This window comes from Poecilia reticulata, chromosome 14 (genome assembly GCF_904066995.2).
Source record: "Poecilia reticulata chromosome 14, P_reticulata-male-v2, whole genome shotgun sequence".
NCBI classification, from domain to species: domain Eukaryota; kingdom Metazoa; phylum Chordata; class Actinopteri; order Cyprinodontiformes; family Poeciliidae; genus Poecilia; species Poecilia reticulata.
In genome coordinates, this window is record NC_088843.1 from 23,790,699 (window position 1) to 23,816,030 (window position 25,332).

Consider the following 25,332-nt stretch of genomic DNA (forward strand, 5'->3'; position numbering starts at 1 on the left):
GTTTTCATGGAGTGGAATGTTTCATAATATGCTGAATTCAAAAAATCTACTTTAATTTTCAACACTTTTTTATGTCCACTGTATTAAATACTAACTGAATAAGAAGAAAATCGCGGTTTGCTCACACTATAAAACTCGGACATATTTATGAAATATAATACAACAGGAACCTCAAAGGTTGCTGAGTAGAAAAATAACAGATGACATTAATGAAAAATGTTAAACACACAGTACCGTCTGTTGCTCTTGAAAGAATGTTAAAACTTCTCTCCATGAAGTGCATCAACTCACAGCAGCCCTCAAAATCAACTTTGCTTAGTGGCATCATGTTTTTTTTTTCCATCATGTTGCGATTTCTCTGTTTTGCCCTCAGCTTTTCTGTCATGACATCCTCGCCTTTGTAGGACTTTAATAATTTTTGATTGAGAAATTGTCGCTGCTCCGTCTTACAGCTCAGCTGAATGAGCGCCATTGAAATGATAACTTAAGGAGTTTGTAGAGTGTTTATTTTTCTAAACATAACCACTATGCACACTGGGGGATAATTATATATCATCCAAACCCGCACCACCCACATAGTGCATTTTGCATCCCAAACTAGTCACTGTTTGGGCCGTTTCTCTTTACCGTTCTGGAAAGTTCACCATCCCTTGACTTACCAGCCCTCTGTTGGACGGCTTTCAAACTGAAACACTAAAAGAAGGTCTAAGTGTGCTTTATTAGTTAATTAATTGGAACTAATTTGAATCTAACAATCTATTAATAAACAATTACAGTATTAATACTTTATTTTCACAATTTATCCTCCAGTAAAAGTCTTTCACTCCCCTATTTACCTCATCCGAAAGCTTTAAACCTGAAAGTTTTTCCCTCTATCATCTGTAGGTCACCAGGCGGCTGACAGAGGGCGTGGACTACAGCCTGCAGGGCAACAGCATGCTGGAGGATCGACCCACCTCCAACCTGGAGAAGCTCCACTTCATCATCGGAAACGGCATCTTACGGCCAACGCTCAGGTTCGCAGAGCAGATCCAGAGCCTTAGTGGTGTTGACATCCAGGGTGGATGTCAACACCACTAAGGCTGCCAGATTGGGTGGTGCAGGTATGGATGATATATAATTATCCCCCAGTGTGTAATGATGGATTGTTAGGTCGTGCACATGATTGTGTTCAAACAGGACTGATTTGTGAGAATGTGGATGCAAAAACTTATAGTGGTAATGTCCCTGAATTACATAATTTAGCTTTCTTAGAGTAAACTCTCGTAGAAAGCTAGATTCAGTTTCTGAATTTGCATCTGCTGCAAATAAGCAAAATCATCCCAATTGTTGTTGTTGTTTGTGTTTAAAAAAATCCAAAAATGAAAAATATTTTTTAGCAGAAATTGTTTTAAACCAGAATATTAAGGTTGAACAATTTAAAAATAAGGAAACCGAAAATTTCACTAAAAAAAATCAAGAATTGGTAAAACAAAAAAATACATTTAAAGCTGAATGTCTGATCAGCTTTAAGTGAACTCTGGAGTTTAACACTCTTCTCTCTCCAAACTGTGTGTGTGTGTATGTATTTTATTCATTCATCTCTGCTGCAGGGATGAGATCTACTGTCAGATTTGCAAACAGCTCACTCAGAACCCGTCCAAAAGCAGCCACGCCCGGGGATGGATCCTTCTGTCTCTCTGTGTCGGCTGCTTCGCTCCATCCGAGAAGTTTGTCAAAGTAAGAATGTTTAAGGGGAAATCATTTTATTCTCATTTTACTGGTGTGTTTTTTTTTGTAATCAATATTTAATGTGAAAATTATGGACTATAGTTTAGGCGTTTGAAGGAAAACAAAACTCTTATTTGTTTGTTTTCCAGAGAAAACGGCAATAGAAGCATTTACAAAAAATAAAATGTATGTTAATACATAAGTTTACAAAGTTGGTTTTATTTTCCAATGGCACATAGGGCATTTAGGAGAGAGAAAAAAATCTGCCCTTCCCAGCAGTGTGTTTGATAAAAATGTTTTTTCTGCTGTGTGGTCAGTATTTACGAACCTTTCTGAAGAACGGTCCTCCTGGTTACGCTCCGTACTGCGAAGAGAGGCTGAGGAGGACGTTTGTGAACCGCACACGAACCCAGCCGCCGTCCTGGCTAGAGCTGCAGGTGCAGACCTTCATGTTTGTAGTCCAAACCGCATAAAGCTTCCTGCTCAGCTTCTCTGGGATTCGGGAAAATCTGTGTCTTCTAGGAATTAGGCGGTTATAAAAGAAAACAATCAGATTTTAAAGACATAATTTTAACAGTTAAAACTGCATAAGTTTTTCTTAATGAATGCTGTTATTCCATTTAAGACAATAGAATGTTTATTTTGTATTTAAAAAGTTATCAGTTTATTTACATATTTTAATGCATATCTAATATTTGATAAAAAGGCTTAAGTGTTTAAATGAAAAATCAACAGAATGTGGTAATTTTTATTTGATTAATCAATACAGTAATCCATTACTAAGATCATTGTTAGTTGCAGCGCTGTCGTACAGTTTACAAACTAAATAAACTAGAACCAACATAACAGAGCTGCTCCAACATGCTTCTAGTGTTGTTTAGTTAGTATAATTAGCGAGTTTCTGTATGTTTTGTTTTCTTGAGGCCACCAAGTCCAAGAAGCCCATCATGCTGCCTGTGACATTCATGGACGGCACCACCAAGACGCTGCTGGCGGATTCCGCCACCACGGCCTTTGAGCTTTGCAACGCCCTTGCGGACAAGATCAACCTGCGTGACCGCTTCGGTTTCTCCCTGTATATCGCTCTGTTCGATAAGGTATGGCCCGAAATGCCCCCATGATGTCATCCACTGCGGCGCCGCCACTGACGGACGCCTGTGTCCATCAGGTGTCGTCTCTGGGCAGCGGCAGCGACCACGTCATGGATGCCGTGTCGCAATGCGAGCAGTATGCCAAAGAGCAGGGCGCCCAGGAAAGGAACGCACCCTGGAGGCTGTTCTTCAGGAAGGAGATCTTCAGCCCCTGGCATGACCCCACGGAGGACTACGTCGCTACAAATCTCATATACCAGCAGATCGTCAGAGGAGTGAAGTTTGGAGAGTATCGCTGTGAGAAGGTCAGCAGCCACGGTCTCCATGACAAAGCAGATAGATGTTTGAGAGTTCCTCATATCTTCTGTTGTTTTTACAGTGAAAAATAACTTTCAGGGACGTTTTGAGAGATTTAAATGTGATAATTTTAGTAACTTGATTCAAAATGCATTATGTACGGTAGTTATACATTTAAATATTTGTTTTTCATGTCTGAAGAAGGAAGTCTGATTTTTAATCCAGTACACACTCATTGTTGCCCTCCATGAAAAGACTAAAATATTGATTGTTGGATAAGCATTACATGCAGAGAGCTCTATCCAAGAATAGTAATGGAAAGTTGAGTGGAAAAAAAATGTGCAGAAGTAACAGGTATAACAGTGAAGAAGCATCAGAAACTTATTACCTGGGCTATGGAGTCCTTGTTTCATTGTGACATCCTTTAGTGATGCAGTAACTCATGCATAAGGAGCCCAAACCAACGGCTCAGTTCGTATACTTTCAGTATATGGACATACTTTTTATTAATTTTAACACATATTTGTGTTAAAACTAGGGCCAGGACCATAACACATTAATTTTGATATATTAATTACACAGATTTTCAAAAGTAATTAATTGTTTGTTTTTTTTGTTTTGTTTTACATACAAAGGTTCCAATCAGAATATGTTTCTAAAAATTGTCCAAATTGTTTTTCTGTCCTGAAGCATTAAGTGTTCCTTTCACTTGCCTGTTGATCCCACTCACTTTCTCTGTGTTATGATGCTGCTAAAAATGAACTGTGGAGAATCTAGCAGTGAGGAACACAGGCACCATGCATGATTTCACTGAGCTCCTGAGAGTATTTTAGTACCTGCATAAGAACAGATTTTCAGGTCATATTAAACATTTTCGTTTAAACTGCGTCCATCCTCTGCAGGAGGAAGATCTGGCTGAGCTGGCCTCTCAGCAGTACTTTGTGGACTATGGCTCTGAGATCCTCCAGGAGCGCCTGCTCAGCCTCATCCCGTCCTACATCCCCGACAGAGAAGTCACCTCGACTAAGACTGCAGAGAAGTGGGCTCAGCTCATCATCAACGCCCACAAAAAGGTACCTGCTAAACTGCTCACTCTGAAAGGAGATAAACATAGACAGAACTGAGCAGACGAAAATCTCATTATCTAAAAGGAACATGTTTTATATAACCCTAACCTGTTCAGAGGAACATAATAGGTCACCATAAAAACAACAAATCTTTGGTTTTATTTCTCACCGTTGAGCGATGGTGACTCGCTGCATCTCGTCCTGCAGGGATTATACCACAAAAGGAGGCTGAACACTCAGAAGGTGAGGGAGGATGTTGTGGATTTTGCTCGGTTAAAGTGGCCTTTACTCTTCTCACGTTTCTATGAGGCCTTTAAATTCTCAGGTAAGGAGGTCAGGTTATTTTTATCTATGTTTCAGAAGCACAGGAGTGGTGTTGATGATTTTAAATGGATATAATTGTCTGCTACAGGGCCCAGTCTGCCAAAGAATGATGTGATTGTGGCGGTGAACTGGACGGGGGTTTACTTTGTGGATGAGCAGGAGCAGGTTCTTCTGGAGCTGTCATTCCCAGAAATCACAGCCGTGTCCAGCAGCAGGTAGGAGAATGGCTAATCCAATTAAATGTCAGAATAATTGATTAATTTTCAGAATAAGTGATTTCGAATATAATTGTTAGTTGCAGCCCTACCATGTTTTTGAAGCTGTTGCTATGAAAATCACTTTAAAGTTTAAACTTTCATTGTCCAGAGGAGGAAAACTGCAAGGTCAGAGTTTCACATTGGCCACCATCAAAGGAGACGAGTACACCTTCACCTCCAACAACGCGGAGGACATCCGGGACCTGGTGGTCATCTTCCTCGAAGGTCTGAGGAAGAAGTCCAAATACGTGGTGGGACTGCTGGACTGTCCAAACCCTGGTGAACTTCAGGCTCGGTCTGGGGAAAGGTTCTGCTGTCCTGAACCAAGCTGTGACTCTCGCTGTGACCTCTGTCCTGCAGCTGGCGTTGACTCCACCTTCCTGAGCTTCTGTAAGGGGGATCTGATCATCCTGGATGAACATGACGGAGAACATGTGATGAACTCTGGCTGGGCACACGGTGTCAATGACAAGACCAAGCAGAGAGGAGACTTCCCTGCCGACTGCGTCTACGTGCTGCCCACCATCACCAGGCCCCAATACGACATTGTGGTAAGAGCCAGTCATCAGGGTGAATGGCTTTAACGCTCAGCCTGAACTTATTATGGTTCTGTTCCATTCTGGAACAGCGCCGCTCATGGTGGCATCATGCTGGACTAGCTCTGTTAGTTCTGATTTGTTCTTCTTGTAGATTTTGTTCATAAAAGATTGCGGAACTAAAAGTTGGCATAGGGATCAACTTTGAAAAGTGAGACACACAAAAAACACTGTACGTATAGAACCAGGCATACACTGCAAAAACTCAAGGACTTCTTATACAGAATTCACGTTTTGCACGTTTTTGTACTTCCATTTCAGTTTTTGGCAAGAAGTTAATGTTTTTTGGTGTCTGGAATAAGAGCCATTTAAAAAAAATAACTCCCAATTGTTAAGTCACATCAGCAGGCACTGCCCCTCATCTAGCAACCCCAGCAGAGTTCCACCCGTTACCTAGCAATCACAGCTTAGCTCCACCATGTTTGGTCAGCTGGTTTGTGTGAAAAATGTAATGAACATGTTTTGTTTTAGGTCATAGGCCTATCAAAACCTGTTAAAAAAAACATAATAACTCACCTTTAACTTGAGAATCTAATCCTGACCCTGAATATTTTTTTAGAAATTACAAACTGTGTAATAATTACCTTCCTCAGTGTAGATCTTGTCATTTTATTCTTGTTTATCCTAACCTGCCTGTTCTGGTCTCAGGCTCTGGTGACCATGACTCCTGATCAGAGGAGGGAGTCTCTCAGTTTGTCTCAGATGAGTCTTTCTGAAAAGGACAAATCCAAGGCCTACACCCTGGAGGACTTTTCCTATGACCACTTCAGGTGCCCGACCAACCAAATACCTCTCACAGAACGGGTTGGGTGCTTGCTTTAACCTTTAGCCTCTCCAGGCCGCCTCCGAAGAGCACCTTGAGCCGAGTGATGATGTCCAAAGCTCGAGGGAAGGAGCGACTGTGGAGCTGCGTCAGAGAGCCTGTCAAACAGCCGCTGCTGAAGAAAGTCCTGGCACACGACGAACTCTCCCAGGAGGCCCTTCTTGCCTTCATAGATATCCTTCGCTTCTCATGTTAATCACATTGGACTTCAATACAACAGAAATTAATTAGAACAATTATTTTTAAACTACTTCAAGGTTCAAAGTAAGAAAAGACTGAAGGAAATTCACTGCAAAACCGCAAAGTCTTCCCAGGTATTTTTGGTCTAGTCCAAACATCTTGGTTCACTTAAAATAAGACAAAACTAACTCATAATAACTTTTCAGCAAGATATAGAAACTTGTTTTAATATTATTTTTGTTTCTCTAACAGCTGAGTTTTGCAGCATATCTCATTAAATGTGGATTTATTACAGCCAATTAAAAATCTGCATTTTATCAGGTGTGTTGAGTGTTTCGGATTCGGTGTGTCATCTCTACACGTGTGTTTTTTTTCCCCTGACCGTCTCTGTACCTGTGATGAAATACATGGGCGACTACCCGTCTAAACGGGCGCGGTCCGTCAACGAGCTCACCGATCAGATCTTTGAAGGAGCGCTGAAGGCGGAGCCGCTGAAGGATGAAATCTACTGCCAGATCCTCAAACAGCTCACAGACAATCACATCAAGTTAGTAAATCTCAACTGAAGGGCCAGCAATAAGTTTATTTCCCTCAGTCTGTCCTGTCAGCTGATGCTGTTGTTTCTCTGTGAAGGTTCAGTGAGGAGAAGGGCTGGGAGCTGCTGTGGCTCTGCACTGGTTTGTTTCCTCCCAGTAACATCCTGCTGCCCCACGTCCAGAAGTTCCTTCAGGCCAAGAAGCACTTCCCACTGGCGCCAGACTGCATGCAGCGGCTGCAGAAAGCCCTGCGGTACCACATGGCTGCTTTTTCACCCCATCCTTGTTTTCCCTCTTGCTTCATCTCTCATCTTCCTCCTGATTTGTGCAGAAACGGATCCAGGAAGTACCCTCCTCACCTGGTGGAGGTGGAGGCCATCCAGCACAAGACCACACAGATTTTCCACAAGGTTTACTTCCCTGACGACTCGGATGAGGTCAGAAGTGACTCGGGTTCAAAACGTTTGTTGGAAAACTGGAACCGTCTGAACTGAAGGATCTAAACTTTGTTCAGGATTTGCTTTATTAAAAAATTATTGTAAAACTTTTCTAAAAACTGCAGAAATTTCTCAGTTTTGCTTTGATAAAATGTAAAATAAGCGTTTTACAATTACAAAACACTTGTTCTTCCTTAAATTGAAGAGAAAAGAAAGCACCTGATAGTTACAGAACATATTGTTCTGTAACTTCCTCTAATATTTCTATATTTGTACTGCTTGTCTGTAAACTGTGTACACTGGGAACTAAATGGCAAATTCTTGATCATTTTTGGTAAAAAAAAAAAAGAAGCGTTTTCTTTGGTTTTCTTGTGATCTCAGGTGTTTGAAGTAGAGTCAAGCACGAAGGCTAAAGATTTCTGCCACAACATCTCCGGTCGACTGATGCTCAAATCCTCCGAGGGCTTCAGTCTTTTTGTAAAGATCACAGACAAGGTGAGGAGACTACGACAGAGTAGAGATTTGATTTTTTAATCATGAGAAAAATTTCATAATGTTAGTAGAATAAATGTTACCAGAAGCTAATTGGAAAATTACTAGAAAAAAGCTTCTTCTTTTTTTCCTCGTATAATTACAACTTCTTGTGATATGACTTTTTTGTCATATGACATTATTGGGTAACACTTTATTTGAAGGGGGGTGAATAAGACTGTCATGACACTTTCATAAACATGACATAACACCTGTCATGAACATGAATAAGCCTTCATGAATATTTATGACTGTTGTCATAAAGCGTCATTCAGTAAATTATGACACTTTTAATACAAAGTTAACATTATTCAAAATCTCTTTGTTATGACAACTTGACATTAACCAAGAAATCATTACTGTTTAAACTTTAGCTTTAATAACATAAAGTTACCTAATTTTTAAATTGCAATCAGTTATACTTTTATAACAAATTTATATCAGTAATGATATAAACAAAGACATTTTGAATAATGTCAACTAACTAAGACATTTTTCTGGTAATATTATGACTTCTCATAATGTTGACTATTTTGTTATTACAACTTTATTCTCAAATTATTAGGTCATATTCTGGTAATATTCAGACTTTTATTATTGTAATATTGCAGCTTTATTTTTGTATGATTTTTTTTCTCTGAATATTGACTTTATTCTCATAATAAATGTATGTCTTAGCCTGGTCCTGCAGTTTGTGTCCTTATTAAAAAAAATTAAATCAACATTTAGCTGTTAGATGTGGACTAAATATCAGTGGCATAGTGAGTGAGATTTACATTTAAGAAAATCTGAAGCCTTTCCAGTTCCTTCAGTCCTTTTCTCTTTAAATATTAAATATGTATATTTTGCTTCTGTGTAAAAAAGAATTACCTCAAACCTTATGAATCTCTCGTTTTCTGTTGTTTTCAGGTCATCAGTGTGCCAGACGGTGACTTTTTCTTTGACTTTGTGAGACATCTGACTGACTGGATCAAGAAAGCGAGACATGGTAATGGAGGTGGACAACTGCTCTCGTCTCTGAAGCTCAGACTGTTTGAGCATCTCTGACTCTTCCTGCAGGCTCTACAGGTGCGGTGCCTTCACTGACCTATCAGGTGTTCTTCATGAAGAAGCTGTGGACCAACACGGTGCCAGGAAAAGACTCCATGGCCGACTCCATCTTCCATTACTATCAGGTGCTTTCAGAAACGTTTCAACTGGACACATTAACATAATTAATGTGTCTACTTAAAGTTCTTCAGAAAACTTGAGGCTAAGATGTAAAAATATGGAGGCTACTTCTATCCTTGGAGGATTTCATATTTAATTGGTGTTCAATTTATAACTCATATAAAGTAGAATATTGTGAAAATTTCATTATTAGCTCTCATTTCGGAAATTAAAGCTAAAATATTACAGTAAAATATTTTAAGCCTTTATTTCTTGTAACTCTGAAAATTACGGCTTATAGATAATGAGAATCTAAGATAAATTACATCTTACATAAGATCAATAAAAAAGGATATTTTAAGCAGAAATGTCATGTTTCTGAGAATTATATCATTTTCTATGCACTCAGTTCTTGGTTGGGTTCCTTTTGCATGAATTACTGGTTCAGTAGAGCCTTTAACACGATGAAGGCAACATTTGTAGCTCATGTTTCAGATTCATCCGAGCAAATGCTTCTTCCTACTCCCTATTGGACATGTGACGTTGACAGTACTTTTTTTGTTTTTGGACTATTCTAATTTTTAATTTGTTTTATTTATTCATTAATTTCTTTATGCTTGTTTCTGTTATTTTTCTCATGTCCGAAATAAATCCCCTCAAGTCTGCGGTTGCCTTTGTTGCTGGCGCACTTTTTCTTTCCACTCAACTTTCTATGAATATGTTTGGATACAGCACTCTGAGCAACCAGACTCTTCAGCAATGATCAGGCGTACGTTAAAGGAGTGCTATGTTGTTCAATTTGAGACAATAAAATGAATTACTTTTATTTGCACTTCAGTGTACTTTTAATATTGTAAAAGACAAATTAATGGTAAAATAACTGATGACCATAAGCAGCCTTCAGTTTTGTTTCCCTGCTTGTACTTAAAGAAAAAATTGTTTTTCTGTGCAGGAGCTGCCCAAGTATCTCCGCGGTTACCACAAGTGTTCGAGGGAGGAGGTGCACCAGCTGGCAGCTCTGATATACAGGGTGAAGTTTGAAGAGGACAAATCCCATTTCCAGAATATTCCCAAGATCCTGAAGGACCTCGTCCCTCAGGACCAGATCCGACATCTGTCCCCTGACGACTGGAAGAGGGTGAGCAGAGCAGCAGAACTGAGTGAGACCAGGTTTACTTTCAGCAGCACAAAGAAAGAAGAAGAAATAAAATCTGGTTGGTTAATGTGATTTAGATGCATTTACCTGAGACCTGGATTCATTTTCTGTGTATTTTTTAACAGGCTCTAAATGTTCCAGATCATCAAACAAAGTTAACATGCAATAACAAAAAAAGTTGTTTTGAAATCGTTTATTTCAAGAGAAAAGTCCAATCAACAAGTTCATATAAGAAAATAACATTTCAAGCTGTCTTCAGTAATGAAGCCGAATAAAATCCAGAGCTAACTCACTGCTGGATGCCTTCAAAAACAACAGGTTTTGGAGTGGCCTAGTCAAAGTCTGGACTAAAATCTGACTGGAATGCAGTAAAACCTTCCAATGTGAATTAAATAAAATCTGGCCAAAATTCCTCCACAGTAATCAAAAAGACTTATTAATTTCGGCTGGGAAGCAGAACCAGATTAAGTACTATTTTTGTTATGTCCAAGTTGGTTTAGAACGCTTTTATTCGCTTTTTAAAACTTAATTTTATATTTACGCAAGTTGTCTTTGATAATAAGTCTTAGTTGAAAGAATTGAATTGATTTTTATTTTATTTTTTAGTCAGTTGAAAGCAGAGATCCACAAACTAATGGATTTCTAGCATCTTTCCTAGTGAATGATGAGTTTATGTGACTCACATTTTGGATTTTCTTCTCTCCTCAGTCCATCATGACGCTCTTTAACAAGCAGTCGGGAAAAACACCCGAAGACGCCAAACTCTCCTTCCTGAAGGTCATTTATAAATGGCCGACGTTTGGCTCCGCCTTCTTTGAAGTCAAGGTGAAGATGCCAGAAAAGTAGTTGTAAACAAGACCAAAAGTAATATATTTTGATCCTTGCTACATGTAATGTTTTTGATTTTCTGCAGCAAACAACAGATCCAAATTACCCAGAAACTCTCCTGATTGCCATCAATAAACACGGAGTCAGTCTGATTGATCCAAAGGCTAAGGTGAGGATTGATCTCACGGTTTTATCTTTACAACTTTATGAAGATGTGCTGTTAATCTGTGCTAATCCCTCGTCCTCTAGGACATCCTGACCACTCATCCCTTCACCAAGATCTCCAACTGGAGCAGCGGCAACACATACTTCCACATCACTATCGGGAACCTGGTGCGAGGCAGCAAGCTGCTCTGCGAAACGTCGCTGGTGAGCATCTGAATTCACTTAGAAAGGACGGTTCTGACCGTCGGCATAGAAACATGACAGAAAGACATGCAGACAGACGCCCTGCAGGTGATTCTCAGGTGTTGTCCGCTAGTCCTGCAGCTAATTACATGTTGTCTCTCCAACTACTCCAGGGATACAAGATGGATGACCTTTTGACCTCGTACATCAGCCAGATGCTGACAACAATGACCAAGCAGCGAACGTCCAGAGGAAACAGCAAGTGATCAGGCCACACTCCTGAACTAAAACCTACCTTTCATTTTCTGTCCTGTCTTAAAAACTCACCTTTTGCCTTTAAAATCACTCCTTCAGGACTTTCCTGTGTTGAACTGTTTCAGCTGTTTCTGGATTGATTAACAGCCTTGCAAAAAATATTCACACCCTAGGAAAATTAACACTTTGTCGCATTACAACTACAAAGCTGAGTGTCTTTGTCTGCAGGACTTAATGTGACAGACCAACACAGAGGGATGATGTGGAAAAGCTTATGCTGAAGCTTTTAATGCACCCCAGATCCAAACAGCTCAATCAATGGATGTAAACAGGCGGTAATTCAGACTTTTCATTTAGAGGTGTAGAAGCATCCTAAAGTTGCAGGATCCAACCTTTTCTCTGCAGTCTGAATTCCCAATTCCAACTAAATTATAGTTTTCAAAGTGTCTGCAGTCTGAACGATCATTTTGCTTTTTATTCGACTTTTACGTCACTGACGTGAGACCTGAGTCATAATTCTGCAGCAGAAGAGGCCAGACACAGTAAATCTGGACGTATACAATGGCTGAAAATATAATTCTGAAATTTATGAAAGAAGTTAGTCAGTGAATCGCATTACATCACAATCCCACCACTCTTGCGTCCTTCTCCACAAAAGTTGTAGCCAGTTCTCTACAAAAGGCCATTGCTATTAGCTGTGCTTTCTTTTTATTACCTTCCTTCGTCTTTTCATGATCTTGTGATGGAGTCGGCTCCCACTGGTCAACAGATTTAAAATTGATCCGTAGACAGCAGTGGCCATTATTATTTCCGTAAACAGATCAACTGCTGAGTCACGTCTATGTTCTTCTTCTGCACATTTGGGCAGTTTTGTGGTCGTAAACTGTTCACACAGAAGTCTGACTGCAGTCGCATGTAATTAGCAGCATGAACAACCAAAAAATAAAATGGATTTCAGCAAAAGAATTGACCCATACATTTTTAGATTTTAGCTTGAAAGACATTAGAAAACCATAATTTTACTTAAACTTCACAATTAAACACTTCTCTGTACTGGTCTGTCACAAAGTTTCCATTGAAATACATTGAAACCAGTTATTGTGACATGAAAAGATCTAAATTAATGTTAATCCTGCGACCTGAAATTGAAATGAAGCAATGAGGCCACATGTCACATGAGACCATTTCTAACCTCTCTAGTAGGTAAACATTTTATTTTTCATTTACACATAACTGCAATAAAATAAATTTTATTCTGGACGATGGAGCCCAAGACCAACTATTTTCCTTTTTTAGACTGTAAATATTAACTCCCAGTGAGTTTCTTCACATATGTGTTGAAGTTGAATTTTTACACATTTAACTAATACAGTTTTAAATTTAGTTCTACAGTGAAAACCTGCGTCATGAAATCAAATACAAAACCATTCATCTCCCACAAAAATGTCAATTAGATGCCTTTTTCCAGTCATTTTATGTATTTAGCATGATTGTTTTTTAGATCATCTTTCCTCTCTGTTGGATAAAGTTTATATGTGGTTTAAGATTAAAGGAAATGTGATTTGTTCTGCAGGTGTGCCACTAAATTAAAAAGCCATCTTTGTTTCATAAGGTTGGTTTTCAGAGCATCTGTCTCTAAAGGACAGGACAGGAATCTGTTTCTAATCTTATGTTTAAATACAAATAATTTAATAATTTGAGTGTGAAGTCATCATGTCTCACTTTTCTGGACATGATCCATGTACAAAGTACTTTTATCAAAATATGTGACATAACTTTATGTAGCCATAAATAAATTACATTTTGCAAAGAAAGTTGGATTTATTTCTCATTTAAATATGGTTTCTTCACTTTTATCAAAAAGATCATTGAAGATTATTATTTAGAAAAACAGCAACAACACAGAATGCTTTCAAGTATTTTTGTCTATGTCCTAGTGAAAATATCTTAGTGCACCTTATGATAAAACTAACTTGCAGATAACTTCTCAGAAAGATATAGGAGCTCGTTTTAAGTCAGTAATTTCTTTATATTGATGAAAAAGTCCTAGTCCTTGAGCAGATCATTTCACTTATAAGATAAGAAAAATGTCTGGTTCTAAGTGAAATAATCTGCCAGTGGATCTGGTTATTTATCAATATTGAATTTAAAAATACTGAATAAATTTAAAATTCAGCCAGAAACGGCTCCATCCATTATTACTTCTTGAAACAGAATGCTGTTGTGTGATGTCAACATTCTTCTTGTCAAACACACAGCAAACTCATGAACGATGCAAACTCCAGGACACGCAGACACAAAAAAAAAACAAATGCAACAGAAAAACACTGCAAATAAAAAACACTGCAGCCACAGGAAATAGGAGCCAGGAGAAATGCCATAATTAGAGTAAAAATAGGAAGTCTGAAATCTTGCTCTACAAGACTGAAGCGCTCCTGGCCACTAGGGGGAGTCGACCAACGAAGTCGCATGAAACCAGACCCTCAGTGAAGACCTTAACGACGTCGCTCAGAACACAAAGCATAGAATTAGACTGAATAGATCTGCCCTTATGGATTGAATACATTGTCACAGATCCCTGAACTAGAATTCTTTTCCATATCGGGTTTGATACGTATCAGATCGGTCCATCTCTAATTTTGTGGAGCAACTGCAGCTTTTCATATTTAGACCATTTTTCATTTGCATTTGTTTTGTTGATTGTGGGTTTTTGTTTGTACACATTTACACCTGTTTGCTGCATGTTTGTACCTGTTGGCTATTTCCCTGACTGTTTTACCCATACATGAACCTCTGTGGCAATTTGAGACGGAACTCACCGCACAGAGATGATGCTTAGGCCTCAACATTCACCAATAAACACTAAGCTTCCAGATGGAGAAAAGTACACAGGCCTCCAAAAAGCTGTGCTGGTTGCTGGGAGACTGAAAGAGAACACACCGCTACATACCTGGTCTATTTATACCGGTACGTTTAGGTAGGAAGAGTCAGGACAGATTACTGGGCTTCAGCACAAGCATTTAAGGTTCTGGATAGAACAGTTTTGAAAAGGACTGTTGACCAAACTCTGCTTGTTTGGGTTCTTTAATAAAAACACTTTGATGCCTACAACACAGAAATAAATAGTTCTTTATGCTGCTGTTTAAAATCTAAAACATACACATCAGACTTCAGCGCTTCAATGTGATCAACTATCCAGACATTTTGGATTTTCTTCATACAGATTGCGTCTGTTAAGGTTTTGGCACAAAACGCTAAAAAACTTTGAACTGGGCTCAACAACAGGATGGTGCAGCACTGCTGAGACTGATGGTGGAGGAACAGAAATCTCCCATCCAAATAAGGAACTTCCACATGTGAAAAAAGTTGGTATTTGTAGCATTATCTATCATAAAATAATCATTCTCATTAAAAATCTATCTTTAAGCAACTAAACCAGCTTCATTATTGTTTCCATTGGTAGGAACATGAATCCAGTCAGAAAGCCCAGCTGCTACAGATATAAATTGTTTATTGATGTTCTCTCAGACTAGTTTCTTATCAGTCACATTGTGAAGCAAAGCTAATGGCAGTTTATTATGGTGCAACTTTATCATTACTAAAAGGGCAGTATTACGTGTTATCCAGGCACATAGTGCCATTTAATAGCGCAATCAAAGTAACTATGTTACCTTCAGTTGTTGTAAAAATGCTATATATATCAAATGACTTAAAATACATTTTACTTGGTAATTTAACACCTTGAAATTGAGCCTCTGCCTCTTTAAGAAACTGCTTTTTCTGAAACTCTGCCTTCAGGAAGTTATCGCAACATGGCTCCTCTATTAACCCTTTAACAACATTTTTACCAGTGGTCCACTGAGAAGTAGCTCCTATAATGAGCTCAACAGATACGCAGTTCCACTGAGTGTTTGCTAATTGTTGCTGACTAGTCTGAAGCAACAGAATGGGGGCGTCGTGGGGAAGGGCTGCTCTGAGAAGCTTGAAACCTTGAAAACTTCATGTCCAAGGAGGAGCTGCGTCTCGAAGGCGGGGCTAGGTCCAGTCAGGCATTTTGCACAGCTGAATGGTTGCCATGAAGATTGACGATTTCTCAAACATGCAGGAAATAATCAAGGCAACACTCCATGTATGATTTTGATGAGGGAATAATATTATAACATGACGGAAAGCTCAAAAAAGTTGCTTTTTACATAATACTGCCCCTTTAAAGTAAAAACCACTAACGGAATTTAACCTGAGAATATTTGACGTTTGGGTAGAAAGTTTGGCGTTTTCTTCTGGCATTGACGTGATTTGGTTGCAGTATGACAAACCTGGCAGTGTCAGAGGTTGCCAGATCAGCTCTGCCTAGAGGGCTCTGTCACGGTTGCCAGGTTGAGCATCTTCTCTGTTTGACAGTTTGAGCTGGAGACTGACCAGATGTCGCCCATCTCTATGAAATGATCAGAGAGAAATTATCATTAATGCTTGAGATGGAGCATTACTCTGCAGAAAAATTACAGTCTTGTTGAAAGATGCAGACAAGCACTTCTGCAAGAAAGTGTCTTATAAAAGTGGCAGAAGTTTCTGACTCCAAGTGGAGCTTTGTATTTGTTACTGATCCAAAAATACTCACCTAATATTTGTGCACACAGTAGTTAATAATAATACACAATGCCAATAGCTGAGTTGTACTTTTAGGTCACCTGGTTTGTTTTGCCTGCAGCTGCCGTTATCCTGCTTCACTTCTTGGTCCGAGCAGAAAGCGAGTCTTCGTTCCCGCCATCTGCCGTTAAAAAAAACAAAACAATTATCTGCATACCTGTTCAATTTCTGTCTCATAAGGACGCAGACAGGTAAAAAACAAGTGTTGGTTCACCTGTGAAAGTAGAAGATGACGACAACCAACATGAAGGAGAGGACGTCGGTGAGAATCCACATCAGGTTGTATTCTTCTGGACTCTGACACACACAGGCAGAAGTGTTGAATTAAATGTTTGAATTGTTTTTTTCATAGGAGAATATTAAAATAACCTGTGTGACTCATAATTAGTAAAAGTAAAAAGTCAGGCCCTAACTTTCAAAATCAGTCTTTCTTTTTTATTGTGACTTCACAGGGAAAGCCTGCTAAGTCCGTTGGTAAGGGAGGTCTGGCAGACCACCAGCTGCCCACTATGTTTTTGTGTTAAAAAAGTTACACTAATTTGGATATGCATCAATTAGGGAAATAATATCTTGGAAGGCCAACCGGCCGGTGCAGAGGCACTGCAACGGGTTCACACCTGCTTTCACCCAGTTCAGTGTGTCGCCTATAAACCGAGCTTCATCCGACGTCACTCTCACTGATACTGGGGGATAAAATCCCTGTTTAAAATAAACAAGGCTTCTAATACACTGAGGGAAACTCTGTAGTTACTCTATTTTAGTATGTTTTAGTGACTAAATAAAAAATATTGCATTTTAAAAATCACTTTGGGGAAAATGTTGAAGAGGTTTAGTGCCATTTTTTACCAATAAATATTACCTTCAGAATAAAGTGCACTACGTTTTTTGCACTTCAGACCTTTTAGCGAACATCTCTGATTAACATCGGACCCACCATGAGGAGGAGCGGGGACTTTAGGGTCCGGAGCAGCTGGGGGGCGTTGGTAGTGACCGAGTGAACCCCAGTGCACCAGGCCAGAGAGTAGAGCCACGGCTGGCTGATCACATACAGGTTGGTGCTGATGTTCACCGCTGAATACTCTCTGCAGGTGAGAACAGCAGCAGCGTTGGTAGAGAACCCAGCGGGCCCTCGCTGCTCCGTAACAAACACACAGACCTGGTGAGCTCAGCTGACATGGAGCTGTAGGGCAGATTGAGTCTGACGATGTTGTTACGCTGCAGCTCCTCTAGAGGGAGTCGAGTCCCGGACGTCTGCTGGAGGTCGGGATCTGACTGGTGGACCCAGGACCTCTGATCGGATGGCAGCCACAGGACCTAAACTTACAGACGTTAGTGCCTGCTGACCAGAGTGACTTCATTCACCGGGAAACAACTTTACATCAAAAACAACAGGCGAAAAAACTAAAGTTAGCGATCAATCAATAACTAAATTTGTTGATGATTTCAGTAATCGATTAATAGCGATTTATCACAATTAGATTAATCGTTTGAACCCTACTTTATACATGAACATACTTAGCGTTAAAATGTTTTAAATTAGACTAATCAGCCCTATCTTGCATTTCAGTATGAGTTCACTGATTATAAAACTGGTTGTTGTTTACAATGGGCCGCATCCAAGCAACTTAATGGGAAGTTGAGTGGAAGAAAAAACTCTGGTTGCCAAATTTTTAAATTCTTCCCTTTAACTTCCTGAGAAACTAAATTTTGGTCTTAAATTTTAATCTAATAAACCACTGTAAATTACTGTAAAAAATATACTAGCTTCAGTTTTTGAACTGAACTACATGAAAAAAACCTACTTTTAAATGATTAATATTGTAATTTATCACAATGTACCAGCTGCCCTGTCCTTATATGCATACAAATGTTTTATTTTTACAGAAAATACATTTTCATTCTGATATAAGGAAAACATTTAAAGCAATTTAGACATTAAATAGCCCTGAATGAGTTTTACCTGCGATGACTGGATGGACGACACGTTGTAGAGAACATCCAGGGTTCGCTGGATCCAGCTGTTACTGTACGGGTGGCCGTAGGGCGGGCGGTAGAGGTCAAAGATCACCAGTTTCTGAGCCTGACCTGCCAGCTGCAGGAAGTCCTGCAGGCTGCAGACCGACTGGTTTCCCGCTCGCTGCCGCTCCTCCTGCCGCAGCGAACCGGCTGTTCCAAATGGATTTTGCTTTAAGGTACAAAGAGAAAAAAAAGAAATCAAAGCCCAGTTATTTCTGTGACAACACACCGATCGATGCGTTTTCCATTTGCAGGCAGACTGCGTGTTGCTCTGGATTCAGTCATGAGGAAAATGACTGAATCCACATGTTCCAGCTAGACTTCAGATTACAACAGAACTGCTGAACTTCTGACGCTGTCTCCAAACTTATTGGCACTCCAGGTAAAAATGACCAAAAAGCATTAAAAAAGGATTTTTTAATTTCTAACATGTCTTTACACTGCTGCAGTTAAAAAAAAGAAATACTCTAAATACATTTATTCAGTAGAGGGAATCCAGTATGTAAGAAATAAAAATCTATTATAAATGTAAGTATTCCTCTATATTTACAGTGGATGGCCAGTAGGAGGCAGAGTCTGAATCAACAAAATCCTATTATAAGGATTATATGCACTTTTGTCTGTTTTTCCCACATTAAAATTCAAGCATTTTTAAGGGAAGGTTTCAAACTTTTTCAGCACCACACTCTGGAGATAAAACCAATACAATTTAATTAAAAAAGACAGTTTCAATTCACTATTGTATATCATTTGTTACTGTTAATTTAACTGTGATAGTATTCTATGTTCTACAGAAAAACTGTGTGTCTTTTTATCAGGTGTATGAAACTATCTGATTTAAACTGTGACGTTTTCCAAATTTAGTTATTTAACCAAATACTGGATTGCACTTTATTACAAAGTTGCTAAATTTTGTAATAAAGTTTTTATACAGGAATCAAGCACTTCCAAGCCTTAGAAACACCAAATAGAGTTTCACGAATTTTCATAGGCAGAAACTCACGGAGAGGAACCAGGAGCCGGCATTCAGGCCCTCCAGCTCGCTCCAGGTGAACATGGCAGCAGAGTCGCCGGTCCGGTTTGGGAAAACCTCCTGGACGTTGGTGGTGCGCTGCAAGTTGTGGTCGTGCATCAGGAAGGGCACGCCATCATAGCTACAACCACACAGAGAACCTTTTACATTACAAAGCTGAAACAATTAATCAAATTAATCGTGATTAATCCACTGTTAAAATAATCGTCAACTAATTTAGTTTTTGATTGATCGTTTTAACTGAAGTATACAGATTCAAGGAAAGGCAATTCACTGAGAGAACAACACTCGGAGCAGGAATTAAGTCAAAACTGTATAAGACATTTTTTTCTTTTAATTTAAGATTTGATTGTTGGCATATTTATTGTGTTTCTAACGCTTTTGTGTTTCTATAGGCTTCAGTGGTTGAATGAAAAATCTGCAGAATGTGCCAAATATGTTTGTCTAATTAATCGTCAGAATAACTGCTGTGACAGAATAACTGTCACAGCAGGTTTTGACAGTGTTGAGGTTTGGCTCATCAGCGCTAAACGGACCTTATTGCAACGTCCGTCTCCAGGCCGTCGCTTCCGGCTTCCACCGCCTTCTCGAACGACATCAGTGTGTTTTCTGGAGCGAGCTGCACAGCGGAGGAGAGGCAGAATCAGAATCCTCACATCCAGAAGGATAAATATTTAAATGAGTCAGCGTACAAACAGATTCTTCAGTTTGGGAGACTTAAAAACATACGAAAGGTCAGAGTCGACTGGAACTTCTCAGGTACAACTCAAAAAACTAAAAGATTTTATTTTTGAACTCTCATTTACAAAATTTCTGTTCATTCTGATGTCTTACAGATAATCAGAAAACACACCAAAATATTATATTACATATAATCATCTTTAGAAGAAAAAAAAAAGCTTTTTATCATATAAAGGTCATGTTTTGGCCAAATTGTGAGCTACACACTCATGGGGAAGACTAAACACTGAAGCCACAAAAGGTCGTTACTAAAAAACAAGCTGGGAGAGCTGCATGCAGGCATATTCATAGAAAGTTGAGTGGAAGGAAGAAGTGTACCAGAAACAGGGATAACTGCAGGGAAACTTTGCATTGATGCATTAATTCATGCAAAAGGAGCCCAGACCAAGTATTCAGTAGTACATAGAAATGAACTCATGTCAACTTTTACCTAGTATTCAAATTTTATTTTTAGATATATGAAGTTCTATAGACTTTAATTCTTTCTGATGGGATCCATTAATTTCATTTTTTAATGAATAAAAACTCTCAGATCAGGGTTCATTCATAAAATCCACCTGATTAATTGAATCTTCTAGAGTTAAATTGAATCTTTTTAGCAGCTCTGATAGGCGGGCCGCTCACCATCGGCGCCCCCCGGTGACCGATCAGCGCCGGCGCGGGGCCCAGCGTTCCTTTCTGTTTGATGCAGGGAGAGTACAAGCCCAGAGGAACCAGGTAGAGGGTCAGCAGGACGGACAGGTAAACCCCCACGATCAGCCCCCGCCTCACTGCAACAGAAACATCAGCTTTTAAAACGCTTCAAAAGTTGAACACAACGTCTAACTGCTCGGATTAGGACAAAAACAACAAACAGATTAAGATGAGATTCATTTCGATAATTGTTTTAGTAATATCAGATCATTTCATATATTCTGCATGTGCAGAGAGAGAAGCTGTGAGTTTGTCAAGGTTGTGACATCACAATGAAATAAAGTATCCTGAAAAAAAAAAGGTAACCTCCGAGAATAAAACATGGGTTAATGAAATACCCATAATTTTTTCTGTATTGATATGTACACAAGGATGTCTTGCATGTATGTATTGTATTTGTAAAAGTTCACCGACTAAAATCTGGGTCACAACTTTTACCGGAACTTATAAAAGGAACAAGGGACAATGGGTTTGACAGAGAAGTGGGTGTGGCAGCAGGCTTAGAAAGGACGCCGAGCGACAGACCGGGGAGCTCGATAGATTAGCCCGGAGATACCTGATTGTTGGAGGAAAAGCGTTGCCTGATCAACTACTGAAGGAATCAAGCCTTCTGGAAGCAAGATAAAGCCACACGGGGCCGATGCGCTTGCGCTCAAGGCCTGACAACCGCCCGGGTACACAAACGCCGTCCCGGTGAGACCCTTCCATGTTTTTTTTCATTGTTTTTTGTGTGCACAGAGACTGTTGAATTTTTTGGGCCCCAACGTTGTTTTTTTTGTGCAAACGGAACTTTATTTTTGATGGACTAATTATGGACTTTTCGATGGATTATTATTACTATTGATGAAATATCTCCTTTTGGTTGATGCATAGAGTGGGGTATAGATTTGGTGTGGGGTTGTTTATTTGCAAAAAATTAATGAGTGACTGTTATAATGCCATGATTCCGGGAAAACAGATGATTAGTTATTAAATGTAGCGGACAACTCGTAGCCGCTTCAGTAAGCTGACGTTCTTTTTATTTCAATCAAATCGTTTTTCTAGCGTTGATTATGGAAAACTGCAATCATACTTATTCCTAAATTTGTATAAAAAACAAGGCAAAGAACTCTCGAGCGTGTGCATTTCTCGTTTATACGAGGATTTGTTACAAGGTGTCAAAAAATAACGTTTTCTGGGCAAAAAGTTCCAGAATTTTCATTCCTAAATTTTTTATTTTAGAATAAATTGAAAACATTTTGTGCAGATCACGATGAAGACCAGAAAGTCTTTAGGAAACTGACAGTAAAGCCAGATCACCAGAGTAAATGTTTCTATTTAGAACTAAAAATAACACAAATCTAAGTTTTTTTGTGTTCATTTTGTTTTTAACCCAAAGCGTCTCCTCACCGCTGCTGTTCATGCGGAAGACGTGCAGAGCGACGGGCCAGGCCAGTGATGTCATCAGCAGAACGCCGCCGAGATGCAGGTACGGCGCCGTCACCTGCTCAGGTGATCAAACACGCCAATCAGTGGTGATGAGGAAGAGGAGGAGGAGGAGGAGGAAGATGTTACCTGGAAGGAAAGCAGCAGAGTCGTCCATTCTTCTCCCCACAGATCGGATAAGACGGCGGTGGCTGCAACGGAGAAGATCAGGCTGATCAGGATCCCAACCTGAACACAAACAGGAAGGAGAGTCAAAGGTCAGAGGTCAGCAGTCTTCAATGTCTGAATTAATGAAATTCGCCTTGAGGCGTAAAAATCCGACGAGACTCTTTGAAAGAAGTCAGTTTTAGGAAAACTTAAGATTGTAAATCTAACTTTAGGTTTTAAAACAAAGAATCACTTCAAACTTTTATCAAAAATAAATTAAATGAATGAGACGTTCCAAACTTATTTGTTCTTAACAGATTTCAGCCTGATTACTGATCTACACTCAAAAAAGAAAACAGGTGATCCAACTTTTACAAAAATTGAGCCGATTTGTTTCAAGTAATCCAATTAAGTTTATCCAAGGACGTTCATTAAGTTGTCATGTTATCATCATTTTCTCTTTTTCAGTTTTCAGGACCTTTTGACCTTCCAGCGTCTCTCTGTCTGGCTTCCCAACCAGATGGCCAGGCAGAGATGTGAAGAGGAGCAGCAAAAGCAAACGAGGTGGATTAGCACAGCTAGCTAACAACTGATGATGTCATCAGGACACGTTGTTGTGGAATATCATCTCAGCTGTTCACAAATTGAGCTGTTGGTGTCATTACAGTCATGAAACTGTCAAAAACCAACAGTCTTCAGTCACAATGGATGACTGCTACTTTAATATAAGATGCAAACATTTTTAAATTTAATGCACATTGCAAGCAAAGTCTGGCTTCTTATTCAGACTTAAGCTGAATTAAATATATTGTAATGTAAAATTCATTTTTTTTATCTGATATTAACTCAAACTGGTGCAGAGTTCAGGTTACCTTGTGACTCCAATGTAAATGAAGCTTCTGGCCTTCAGACAGTAAACACACCGCCAGAAGCTGCAGAAAGAAACGGAACAAAAACAGCTTGAGATACTTTATTCACTTCCTGCTTTTCACTCGCTACAGGTTGTTCAGTTTTACTGTCACGTTTCTAGAAGCGTTGCGTGTTTTACAGACTTCTTCAAAATGGCTTCCAGCTCCATGGAGTTTAATCAGCAGCTAAAAGCTGCAAAATCCTGAAAAATGAGGGGCTTATTCTGTATTTTTTATGAAATTCATATAAAAAAAAAACAACTGTTTTGCCTTTGATAGGAAATAAAAACAATTAGTATTTACAGAAAAATTAATAACATGATCGGTGACACCATTAAACTGGCGTTTATGCTGCATTATGAAAACACAACAGCCTTTAACAAACAGGAAAGTTGGTATTTTAATTAACTGTTCAGTCTATTTTAGCTTTTTAATCTTTCACAAAAAAATAATAATTTTACTTAAAATAGTTTCTAATTTGTTTGAAGCCTTAAGGTTTGAAATCTACAATTTTCCTTCACTTTAAAACACAATATTTTAACTCAGAAGAAATATTAGCATCATCTGGACAATAAGGAAAAGCTGCAGCATTTACAGGTAAATATCACCTTATTTAAAGACGGATCACTTACACTCTGCTAAAACATTTATATAAAAAGGTGATAACTACATGCACAGCGTGTCGGCGCCTCACCATGAGCACAGTGACGTAGGTGAAGAACCCTGCAGAGATGACCAGCAGAACCACAGACCAGGGGAACCAGAACCCCAAATGACCAAAGTTAAACCTTCAAACCAGCAGAGGAGCAGAGAGAGGGTCCATTTAATACAGTCGGAATGAAAACTAGATTTATTTAATGAAATAAAGCATTGACAGAAAAAATTTGTTTTAGTGTTATTGACAAAATTGTCTATAGAAACAGAGAAACACACAAAAAGACAAACAAAAAGTAACAAAGATAGAAACAAAGGAAAAAAAGGAAAAAGAAAAACAAATGGAAACAAAGAACCAAAAGAAAACAAAGAAAAAAAGGGGAGAAAAAGAGAAAACAAAAATAAACAAAGTACATTTTGACCAAATTTATATCAGTTTATAAATGTTAGTCTTTAAAAATTACTTTTTAAGCTTATTTCTGAAAGAAAGAAAACAGAATAATTGAACCCAGAAAAGTGTTTTTGAACTTTCTTTCTCTCCTACAAGAGTTAATAAGGTTAATTGGCAGCAACGGGGTGGGGGAGGATTAGTACTAGTTAAATAACATTCAATTCATAAAACTCAGAAAACAGACTAAATGTTTAAAGTATCCCACAAAATTCTCATAAATTACAACAAGAGAAGAACAATGAAGAGGAACTTAGAATTAGAAAATGAGTTTAAGTGTAGGAAAGATTGAATCTGTTTAACCACAGCAGCCATCAGTGAACATCTGGCTGTGTTTAGGCCTGCAACAAGCAGAACTGGAAACTTTTCCAAAGGACTTGTGGAAACAAGTCCATGTTCAGTTTTAAAGCAACAAGAGAGAATTTCCCAGGAATTTGTATACTGAATAATTTAAAACAAGCAGCATAACAGCGTGAAGATGAGCTGCGTGTCAAAGAGACGCAACAGAAGTAATCTGCTCCTAAACAAATACTCCCTCCTGTCCTGCATCAGGTTTATGAGTAAACTACTCCAGGGTGTGTAGACTTGTTGCACACAGAGCAAACTGTTTGACCCACCAGTCAAAGTCGTTGTAGTCGTTCTCTGCTTGTCCCCAGAAGTAGAGGAAGAGCAGCGTCAGACAGAAAGCTGCGACCAGCAGGGCGAACGACGCTCCCTCCAGCTGTGGACGCCACAACCAAACGAGGCTTTTTACCCAAAACCTTCCATCAAAATCACACAACATTCTGACCTTATCTGATGAGTCATTTTATGTTTTCATTCTCTGCAAGCCGTAGTCACCAGAATGAAAAGAAAAGAAGGCTTGAATTATGTAACTCCATGTATAAGAGTTTCACTTCTCGAAAATACTCAACTAATCCAAAAATATTAGTTGAGTTGATGCTCTTATGTTATTTCCATTTTATTATGATTCTTTTAATGTCTGTGTTTGGTTTTTATTTTAATTTTATTTTTTATAAGTATATGCAGCACAAA

General features: G+C 39.0%; 2 protein-coding genes across 13 annotated transcripts in view; one reads left to right on the forward strand and one right to left on the reverse strand.

Annotated features, from left to right (window-relative positions):
• Nucleotides 1–11,686, forward strand: part of LOC103476307 (unconventional myosin-VIIa-like) — a 36,281-nt gene extending 24,595 nt beyond the window's left edge. For 2 of the 8 annotated variants that reach the window (XM_008428548.2, XM_008428549.2), the window contains 23 exons: nt 886–1,016; nt 1,593–1,719; nt 2,028–2,147; nt 2,634–2,807; nt 2,879–3,106; nt 4,001–4,171; nt 4,373–4,490; nt 4,578–4,704; nt 4,856–5,025; nt 5,107–5,297; nt 5,991–6,112; nt 6,181–6,338; nt 6,739–6,892; nt 6,979–7,134; nt 7,213–7,318; nt 7,700–7,813; nt 8,759–8,837; nt 8,909–9,024; nt 9,951–10,136; nt 10,863–10,979; nt 11,068–11,151; nt 11,232–11,351; nt 11,504–11,686. In XM_008428548.2, coding sequence (XP_008426770.2) covers nt 886–1,016; nt 1,593–1,719; nt 2,028–2,147; nt 2,634–2,807; nt 2,879–3,106; nt 4,001–4,171; nt 4,373–4,490; nt 4,578–4,704; nt 4,856–5,025; nt 5,107–5,297; nt 5,991–6,112; nt 6,181–6,338; nt 6,739–6,892; nt 6,979–7,134; nt 7,213–7,318; nt 7,700–7,813; nt 8,759–8,837; nt 8,909–9,024; nt 9,951–10,136; nt 10,863–10,979; nt 11,068–11,151; nt 11,232–11,351; nt 11,504–11,596 — 3,162 coding nt within the window. In that variant the 3' untranslated portion in view covers nt 11,597–11,686. Of the gene's footprint in view, nt 1–885; nt 1,017–1,592; nt 1,720–2,027; nt 2,148–2,633; nt 2,808–2,878; nt 3,107–4,000; nt 4,172–4,372; nt 4,491–4,577; nt 4,705–4,855; nt 5,298–5,990; nt 6,113–6,180; nt 6,893–6,978; nt 7,319–7,699; nt 7,814–8,758; nt 8,838–8,908; nt 9,025–9,950; nt 10,137–10,862; nt 10,980–11,067; nt 11,152–11,231; nt 11,352–11,503 lie in introns of those variants that run through there. The other 6 variants (XM_081615163.1, XM_081615164.1, XM_081615165.1 and 3 more) reach the window with 5 other exon arrangements.
• LOC103476303 (glycerophosphodiester phosphodiesterase domain-containing protein 5-like) overlaps nt 1–25,332 on the reverse strand; it is a 34,041-nt gene that overhangs the window by 2,106 nt on the left and 6,603 nt on the right. For 3 of the 5 annotated variants that reach the window (XM_081615170.1, XM_008428544.3, XM_081615169.1), the window contains 14 exons: nt 24,915–25,018; nt 23,890–23,983; nt 23,160–23,219; nt 22,270–22,368; nt 22,105–22,198; nt 20,647–20,792; nt 19,818–19,900; nt 19,252–19,402; nt 18,193–18,417; nt 17,389–17,546; nt 17,167–17,314; nt 16,447–16,529; nt 16,274–16,353; nt 15,080–16,020 (listed from right to left, as the gene is read on the reverse strand). In XM_081615170.1, coding sequence (XP_081471296.1) covers nt 15,926–16,020; nt 16,274–16,353; nt 16,447–16,529; nt 17,167–17,314; nt 17,389–17,546; nt 18,193–18,417; nt 19,252–19,402; nt 19,818–19,900; nt 20,647–20,792; nt 22,105–22,198; nt 22,270–22,368; nt 23,160–23,219; nt 23,890–23,983; nt 24,915–25,018 — 1,620 coding nt within the window. In that variant the 3' untranslated portion in view covers nt 15,080–15,925. Of the gene's footprint in view, nt 1–2,038; nt 2,229–9,788; nt 10,174–15,079; nt 16,021–16,273; nt 16,354–16,446; nt 16,530–17,166; nt 17,315–17,388; nt 17,547–18,192; nt 18,418–19,251; nt 19,403–19,817; nt 19,901–20,646; nt 20,793–22,104; nt 22,199–22,269; nt 22,369–23,159; nt 23,220–23,889; nt 23,984–24,914; nt 25,019–25,332 lie in introns of those variants that run through there. The other 2 variants (XR_014090776.1, XM_081615171.1) reach the window with 2 other exon arrangements.